This window comes from Gracilinanus agilis, chromosome 2, assembly GCF_016433145.1.
Source record: "Gracilinanus agilis isolate LMUSP501 chromosome 2, AgileGrace, whole genome shotgun sequence".
NCBI classification, from domain to species: domain Eukaryota; kingdom Metazoa; phylum Chordata; class Mammalia; order Didelphimorphia; family Didelphidae; genus Gracilinanus; species Gracilinanus agilis.
Genome location: NC_058131.1, coordinates 709,827,529 through 709,836,873, shown reverse-complemented (window position 1 = coordinate 709,836,873; position 9,345 = coordinate 709,827,529). Strand labels below are relative to the sequence as shown.

The following is a 9,345-nucleotide window of genomic DNA, read 5'->3' as shown; positions in this document are numbered from 1 at the left end:
AGGGAGGGAGGGAGGGAGGGAGGGAGGGAAGTAGTGAGGGAAGGAGTGAGGGAGGGAAGGAAGGAAGGAAGGGAGGGAGGAAGGAAGGGAGGAAGAAAGGGAGGGAGGGAGGAAAGGAGGAAAGGAGGGAGGGAGGAAAGAAGGCAGGGAGGAAGAAAGGAGGGAGGGAGGGAGGAAGAAAGGAGGGAAGGAAGGGAGGGAGGGAGGGTAGAGAGGAAGAGTGAGTTACCCAAGTGTCCCAGAGAGGCAGTCCTGTGTACAGGAAGGCCGCTGCGCCACCTTTGGCTCTGTAGCCATGGCCTATGGCTTAGGGCCTGCATGTAACTGCATGAAGTGAATGGTTGTTCCCTGATTGAGTTGCTGCTCTGGTCATCCATCTCCTTTTCTGTAATGTCAAGGGAGTTCTACCAGACCATTTCTAAAGCCTTTCCCCAACTTTCTAGTTAATAAAGTCTTTGAAGAATTTGAAGCAGGCCCCAAGTGTGGACCCTATCAGGCCCCTCCTTGAAGGGCTCTCATTAAGCAGGTGGAGATCTCTCTTGGTGGGGTACTTGAAAGCTGAAGGACTTAACCCAGATGCTGGTCTAAAGAGGTGACCCCAAGGAGAAGGGAAGAGAGCTGAAATGACTCACCAGTCTTTCCTTCTGGCCAGAGCCCCACATCCCCTCCTCCCAGCAGCTGCCCAGGGAGCTCCCCATTTGGCTTTGAGGCCCCAGGGAGAGCCGAGGCAGAATGAGCTCGGGGTACTTGCTCTAGGTCAGGGATGCCTGGAAGTCAGGAAGAAGTGGGATCATCGATTCCAGTGATGGGAAAGTAATATGACCTCCAATGAGGCTTTGAGGCCAGATCAAACTCTCTTGTTTTACAGAGGAGGAAACAGAGGCCTATCAAAGTCACATAGGTAATAAATGACAAATGTAGGATTTGAACCCAGTTCTTGGGCTCCAAAGTCAAGGGTCTTTCCCACTGACCCAAGTCTTCCTGATCCTAAGTGTGGCCCTCAACCAACTCCCTCCAATCTCTCTTAAAGTGCTTTATACTCAAGAAAATATAAAGAGCACATCCACATCCACTGAAATACTTAAAATTTATTATTTGTTATTTCCTTGTTCCTTTGAATTGTGTGCTGCATTAAGAGTCTGCTTCTGATCAGAGGATTTGTCAGATTTCCTAGCTGTCCGCGCAGGAATCAATTTCTCTATTAAAGAAAATGGCCACAACACGCCCAAAGTAGGTTGAAAAAGCCTACTTCCAACTTTCTTTGTAAAGGAGATGAATTAGCCCGTGTGCATAGAATGCAAAGGACCTACTTTGGCTGCCCAGCCAATGCCCACCTGCAGCCTGTGGCTTCTCTCCCACCCACAGAAACATGATTCTTACAGCAGAAGCATCTCCTCCTCGGTGCCCGGCATCCCCACAGGCAGGAGGAAGGACGTCCTGTTTCCCGGCTCAGCCCCTGACCATCGGCCTGAGCCTCCCCCCCTCTCGCCCCAATCTCTCCGCAGGCCTGAGTCCCCAGAGCAGTGGGGGTGCGTGCGCCCTGAAAGCCCCGACACTTACGATGGTCGGGATCAGCGAAGGCGTGGACAGAAGCTGCTTGATGATTCGGTAGCGGTCATAAAGGGGCTTTATCAGGCTCTTGTCTTGCTTCATTACCTGGAAAGCCAGATGTGAATGATTGCTCTCCTCGTACACGAGGGCCCATCGAGCCGCTGGCCTGACACAGAGCATCAGGACCCGACAGAGTGCCCGCGAGGATAGAGGAGCGTGCACAAGAGCCCTGCCCATCGCCTTCTGAAAAGGGATCCCATCTATTTTATTTACTTTTTGATCCTAGCATAGGTGCCCCAAAGTGGTCAGGGCTAGGCAATGAGGGTGAAGTGACTTGCCCAGAGTCACACAGCTAGGAAGTGTCTGAGGCCAGATTTGAACCCAGGACTTCCCATCTCTAGGCCTGGCTCTCCATCCACCGAGCCACCTAGTTACCCCAGATCCCATCTATTTCAGGGAAGGTGATCTTCCTGTGGCCTGCCCACATGAAGTCCAAATGCTTTCTGGGTCCTCCACTCCCCATCCTCTATGCGGAGGCTCATGAGGATGCACAGGGGCTCACCAGCCAATTCTGCTTCTTAAAGGGAGCAGACACAAGATGGGAACAAGAAGAGGCCACTGGGGGCGGGGGGGCGGGGGGGGGCAACAGTGTGGCTCAGGACTGTAAGAAGAGAGTCGGACAGGGCTAAAGAGCAGAATGAGCCGAGAAAGCTCACGACGACCAAGGAGGGTGTTCTTAGCTCTCGGGGAGAGAAAAGGAGAGCAAAGAAAGGAAAAAGTTGAACAGGCCAGATAGTGACCTTCACCCACACAGACAGCCGCTCAGGACCTGTCCCGTGGGTTTTCTCTGCCCTGAAAACAAAAAAGGCTCGTGGAGAGGGAGAGCCCGCCCGAAGGAATCAGCACTGCCTGGCTGCCGGATGAGATCAACCACATCCTTGGGTCCAAGAGAACCAGCAGGTGATAAAGGCCAGACGTAACTACTTGGTCCAGTGGAACAAGAGCTAGAACCAGTCAAAACTGCCGCGTTCTCCTCCTGGCTCTGACAATCGGTTGTCGCTTCCATCAGTTACTTTCTCGGAGTCTCAGCTTCTTCGAGTCCTCGGAGAAAGAATGGATCTAGAGGAGATGGCCTTGAAGGTTCAACCCAACCCTAGATCTCTGGTCATAAGATCATTTGAGAAATCACAGGGAACAAGCGAGTCTCCTCAGGACTAGAAAAAAGCAAATGTTCTCCTATTCTGTTTTTTTTTTTTTTTGGGGGGGGGGGTTTGCACTAGAAATGTCAAACCACATGATCACAAAAAAACTTGGAAAGATGTCTATGAAGTGATGCAAAGTGAAATGAGCAGAACCAGGAGAAATGTGGATGTAGTAATAGCAACAATGCACAATGGATGGCCAACTGTGAATGACTTGACTATTCTCAACAAGGCAAGGATCCAGGACAACTCCACGGGACCAGGACCCAACAGGAAGCCCACCACCACAACAGATGGAGTTCAAATGCAGATTGAAGGGCTCCATGAGTTTTTCTCTGGTGTAGACAATATGTGTCTTGTTTTGCCACATGATGAACAGGGAAATACAGATTATATGATAAAAGATATCCAACTTAGATCGTACCACCTGCCATCTTGGGGAGGGATAGAAGAGATGGAGAGAATATGGATCGCAAAATGTCAGAAAATGATGATTAAAAATTGTAAGCTAGAAAAACTAATTTTGTTTTAAAAATGAAGTCTGAGGGGGCAGCTGGGTAGCTCAGTGGATTGAGAGTCTAGAGATGGGAGGTCCTGGGTTCAAATCTGGCCTCAGACACTTCCCAGCTGTGTGACCCTGGGCAAGTCACTTGACCCCCATGGCCCACCCTTACCACTCTTCCACCTATAAGTCAATACACAGAAGTTAAGGGTTTAAAATTTAAAAAAAATGAAGTCTGTTATTATAGGCCAATGAGTGTGACTTTGATTTATGGCAAGATCCCAGGCTCTATTATTAAATATATGATCAGTGTTCTTATAGACAAGGAAACTGGGATCCCAGAGGGACAGCGCAACTTCACCAAGAATTAGTGATGTAATGGAATATGGTGCTTAATAGATATTGATCAGTTGATGGATTGAGTGTATTTCTTTTCTGGACAGAATTGCCAAAGTGAGGAGAACGCTACAGAACAGTTCCCCTAGACGTTAGTGCCATATTTGGTCCAGCATCTCATGCTCCTCTTGTGAATGAGCTCACCAGATGTCAGCTAGTCAATAGGACAATTAGTCTGATTTCAGAGAATGCTCAATAACAGTGACATGTCAGCTTGAAAGGAGGTCTCCAAGGCTATGTCCCAGGGGTCTCTGCTTAGCTTAGCTCAGAGCTAGGTTACACGTCCATCGATGACCAGAAAAAAGGCATGACCTAAAGCTAGGATGGATGACTCACCCTGGAAGATAGACTCAGGGTCCAAAAAGATATGGACAGGCTAACATGATACTCTGATCCTGAAAACATTGGACAGAATCTAATAAAATGAAATATAATTGGTATTCAAGGGGAGGCTAGGTGGTAGAGTCGATAGAGTCCAGGAAGACCTGAGTTCAAGTCTAGCCTCAGACACTTTTATGACCTTGGGAAAGTGGCTTAATGTTTTTTGCCTCAGTTTCCTCCTCTATAAAATGAGCTGGAGAAGGAAATGGCAAACCACTCTAATATTTTTGCCAGGAAAACTCCAAATGGGGTCATGAAGAGTCAGACATAACTGAACAACAAAAACATAAATGTAAAGTCTGACCCTTGAAGCTCAAGAAATCCATTTCATGAGCACAAGATGGCAGAGTCAAGATTGGAGGGAAGTTTGGCTGAATGATGTCTGAGGAAGGAGGAGACCCAGTAGGAGCTGACAATGTGACAAAAGAGCCGGGAAGAAGGCAGTGAGTCCCGCTGCCTCACTCATGGCTGAGTGGGCACATCTGGAGTGGGCTTCTGCATGGGGGCTTCACAATTTGGCCAGGAGATCAGTGGGATGTCCCGAGTATGGCTATCAGAACAATGAAGGGTCTCCTAAAAGTAGAAGCAAAGGGTCCTGCAGAGGGCCCTCAGCAGCAGTGAGGCAACATAATGGCAATGGGCTACTTGGGGGGAGAAGGGGCACTGAATGGAAGGGCAGGACACAGAGAAGGGAAGGAAGTCCTGAAGACCACCTAAGTCCATTTCCTGAAGTTTTGGTGAGGATCCCTAGGTCTGGTCCATAGCTACATCCGAGGTGTCAAATTCCCAAGGTCAGCATAACTCCCAACTCCCACCCAAACCAGATGAGAATATAATCAGGAAATGTTTAACAAAATAAAATGCAACTAATTATAATGTCAATGTGTGGGTTTCTAGCTAATATGCGGCCCATGGGAACCTACTTCCATTTGAGTCTGACGCTGCTGCTGTATGGGATGAGCCAGAGAGTGGGGGGAAGGAGAGGGAACAGTGGGGGTGGGGGCACCATGCTTCCTTCCAAAGCAGCAAATTAGACGGCCACAGTTCCCCTGGGGTTCACTTCTTCCAAAGATATCCTGGGACAGATCAGATGGCCCCATCCCACAGCATCCCCAAGAAATTTTCCCAGTGCCACCAGGGCCACCAGGGCCAGCCTAACCCGTGCTTGGAAGCAAGCCCTTGACATCCTCCAGTCTCTGATGGACAGGATGCCCAAGTAGCCACCCCTCAAGGTACCAACCTCCACTTGGCCCCCAGTCTCTACGTTGCCCCACCTCCACATAGCACCCCCTCCCATCCATGTGTTCCTCCACCTCCAACAACTGATAAATCTTGGAGTGTGGTGAAAGGTGGCACTGGTATCATTCAGGGAATGTCCTGCTGTACCTTGGCATCTTCCTGGGCAGTCAGTGGTTCTCTTTGCTCCTTCGACGGCTTGACCAGGGCATCTGGCATCTCTTCCCCAGAGGAATTTGGCTCGGTGCCTGCAGCTTCTGGCTTCTCCGTCTCTTTGGGCACAGCGGCGGGTTCCTGGGGCAGGGTCCGGTGGGGCAGGGCTTTGGGCACACTCCCATGTTGTTCTGAGAGCTTTAGCTTCAGTTCTGTGGGAAATACCACGAATGAACACAGATGACCACCATCATTCAGGGCCTGTTGGAGATCATATGACTAGCTTTCCACATCAGTCCTGTTCCAAACCCTGGAAAGGCCTGAAAATGGAAGGAGCCAATCTTACTGAAGCAGGATGGGCACCCCCTCAGGAGCAGGGTTTGGGGGGAACTACGTTGGCTTCTTGGCCTCCAAATAGCTCCTTCAACCCTTACAAAGGTGCCTGAAATTCCACCATCAGTAATCCTTCAGGAGGGATTCCTTAAACATGAAACCACCCCCTAGGAAGGGTAATATTTATGAGCCAATATTTGGGGTGGGGTTGGAGTGGGGCAGAAATCTTGAGAGGGGCCGGGCTGAGCCAGGAAGTCATGTTTCTGCCGTGGGACTAAAATGCCGCTCCTTGTAAACACTCTGGAAGGGGCCCCTTGGCATCCCAGAAGGCCCTGGCAGACTTTGTTTTGAAGAGGCACTACTGACCTCCATGCAATTTATTTTGTCCCCGTCATGCTTCTCAGTTATAATCTGAAGGGTAAGGGAAGTGGCTCACCGTTTCAGCGGATGGCCGTTAAGGGAAAGCCGTAATCGCACCTTTTTTTCAGTCAGGTGCATTTTCTTTTAAAAGTTTTAAAAAAGTTGATGCTGTGTATTGTTTCTCCTGCCCGCTGAACCCTTCCTGAAGTGGCAAGCAAGGCCCACAGACGTGCCAGCCTGCCTACCCGGGCACGGCTCACCCCATGTCCCCAGCAGCCCACCCCGCTTCTCTACCGAGAGGGAGAAGGCGCGTTTCCTTCTCGGTGCTCCGAGCCCGAGGCTCTTCTTCCATGAACTGGACAAGAGGCAGCTGTGCCAAACTAAAGCGTCCTCTGCCCGCAGATGTCTCCCTCGGCCCTCAAAGGGATGCCAGAAGGCTTCTAGCTGCTCTCTCGTCCTAGCTCGATAGGATGGGATCGTTACGCCTTTAAACAGTCTTCCCCAAAGTTGAGGAAAGCAGACTGATGTCACGGAGGGGAGGGAGGTGTGACGTTAGACAATCCACACACATTCGTTAAGGCTGGCTGTGTGCCGGTCAGTGGGGCCACCAAAAGACAAAGAAGACCAAAACATGGCGGCAGGAAGTCCGAGATTCATCCGCCCAACGTAACCCCCTTTCAGGTGGTTTTCCCGACAGAGAAGCTCAGACTCCTGGGCTCTGACCAGGTCAGTGAGGCTTCTCCAAGCGGCCCGTCCTTTTCAGCGGTCAGTGTGGCGGCCGCTGACCTGGCTTTTGTTGTGGATCAGACTCGGGCTCCCCAGGTCCCGCCACTTGGGGCAGATGCAAGGCAGAGCCCCAGGGGTGCCGCAGACCTCCTTTCACATCCTCCCCAGCACAAAGCACCAAGATGGGAGGCGAGATAGAGGCTTTGGAAGCTTCCAGACTGACTCAGGATCCGCCCCACACCCCCACCTGCCATTTACCTTTGAGCTGCTTCCGGCCTTTGGCCAAGTCATTCATCCACTTCAGGACTTCAGGGTTGGAAGTCTTGTCTCCATGAGAAGGCTGAAGCAGAGAGGGCAGGTCAGGGGCAAAGCGGGGCTGGGGGCAACCACCTAAGACGATGCCTTCCTCCAAACCCTCCCCTCCTCTCCTACTTTTCCTGTTGCCCTAGAGGAGGGCGCCGTCCTCCCAGAACCCGGGCTCCAGTCCTCAAGACCTCTCAAGTCCTCACTTTCTCTCAACCCGCCATATTCAAGATGGTGCCAGGCCCATTGAGGTCCCCCAGTACCCTTCCTCCTCTCCTCTGACACTGCCCCCATCCCAATCTGGGCCCTGGCCCCCTCACCCCTGGACCCCTGCCATAGCTGCTGGGGACTCTGCCTGCCTCAGTGTCTCCCATCTCCGGGCCATCCTCCATTCAGCCACCAAAGTGATCTTTCTGAAGCCAAGATCCAAGTCATGACTCCATAAACTTCAGGGCCCCCCCGTCGCCTCCGGGGAGACGTACGTTTGTCTGTCCTGGGGGCTCCTGGAGGGCAGGGACCGTCTTGGCTGTCTCCATGCCTGGCACATAGTAGGTGCTTAATAAAAGCCTCCTCCCTCTGCCCCCCATCACGGCAGAGGTGGAAGCTGGGAGGCAGAACCACAGACTCGAGACCTGGACATACGTCGATGGGAGGACCTGGGCAGAAGTCCAGAGTGGGCTGGGATGGAGGCTTCCCCATCAATGGAATTCAGGCAGACTAGAATACCGAGTGGCCGGGCTCTCATTTAGAAAATGAGGAGGTGATCCCGGAGCCAGCTTCTGGCCCTAAATCCTGTGATCTTCTGCTAAGGAAATTGCCTGGCAGGGAACCATTCAGAAGAGTCCCAGAAGGAGATTCTGCCGAGGCCCCGGCGCCGTCCTCCTCCAGCCCCCCTTGTGTCAAGTGGACAATCTGGGGTCAGCAGAAGCGAGGCCAGTAGAACACAAAGCCCGCCAATTTCTGCCAACCATCAAGCTAGGAGAGCCTGGCGTGATCCACTTTCTTTTTTAAAATGTAATTTTTTGTATTTAAACCTTTTGTCTTAGGATCACTACTGTGTATTGGTACCAAGGCAGAAGAAGGATAAGGGCTAGGCAATGGGAGTTCTAGATTTGAACTCAGGACCCCCGTCTCATCTCTGGGCCTGGTTCTCCATCCACTAAGCCCCCCTGCTGCCCGCGCCATCTGCTTCCTATAGTACTTGCTATGCCTCAGAGGGCTACATGACTGACTTGTTAGTACAAAAATGAACCCTGCTAGAAGGAGTCCGGCTCCTCGAGGGTCCCCACACCTCCCAGGAGGCTTTGGACAGAGCTCAGAGGATGCGGGCTTTTGGCTGGGAAGAAACAACGTCCACGTTTTCACTAACCCCTCATGGAAATCGTGCATTTTCTTCAGTCATTTAAAAGCATGATTCTGAGGCAAGGCCTGCCAACGAGGGCCCCGACACCAAAAAGGCGACGAACGGCCGGCCAGGCGTGAGGGCAGCATTAGGAGCAGTTGGGAATCGGCACGGGGGATAGTCAGCCTCGAATGGCTGGTCAGGCTTCCTCGCACTGACCCCTACTCCAAACAGAAAGGACCGAGGCGTCCAGGGGACGAGCTCCCGTCCTCGGAGGTCTTCGGACCAAGGCTGAATGGCTCCTTGTTGGCCATGTTTTCAAAGGATCTCTGTGCAGAGAAGGGTCAGCCTGGATGACCTGAGAGGCCCCTCAAGGCCCTGAGAGAGCATTATTGTTCTCGGAGGACTCTTTCCCTGCACCCATCGCCTTGGATGAATGGGTAAAAGAGGGCCCAGGGCCGGCCCTCGGGACAGCCTCCTTCAAGCAGGGATCTCGGGCATCCTTCAAGAAAAAGCATCAAGAGGATGGACAGCCCCACAGACCCCGAAGCACAAGGGGGGCCGGGGTCCATCTGCCACAAGGGCTGTCACAAGACTCAGCCATGGGAATGGGTAGAACGAGCAGCTGCCAGCCTAAAGTGACCAGAGGCTTTGAGCAGGCTCAGGCCTGGCCAGAGATCTCTGACCTGAGACTCCTGCCTCCTGGGGTCTTCTAGAGATATACACAGAAGGGTCATCCTGATTTATTAAGCAGCCAAGGTGGGTAAAGGAAGGAGGGAAGGAAGAAAGGAAAGAAAGAAAAAAGGAAGGAAGGAAGGAAGGAAGGAAGGAAGGAAGGAAGGAAGGAAAAGGAAGGGAGG

General features: G+C 51.9%; 1 protein-coding gene across 1 annotated transcript in view; it reads right to left on the bottom strand.

The window, feature by feature from the left end:
* FAM13C (family with sequence similarity 13 member C) overlaps positions 1-9,345 on the bottom strand; it is an 82,397-nt gene that overhangs the window by 7,595 nt on the left and 65,457 nt on the right. The window contains exons 7-9 of the mRNA XM_044659217.1: positions 7,099-7,180; positions 5,419-5,633; positions 1,561-1,656 (exon numbers count right to left, since the gene is read on the bottom strand). Coding sequence (XP_044515152.1) covers positions 1,561-1,656; positions 5,419-5,633; positions 7,099-7,180 — 393 coding nt within the window. The remainder of the gene's footprint in view (positions 1-1,560; positions 1,657-5,418; positions 5,634-7,098; positions 7,181-9,345) is intronic.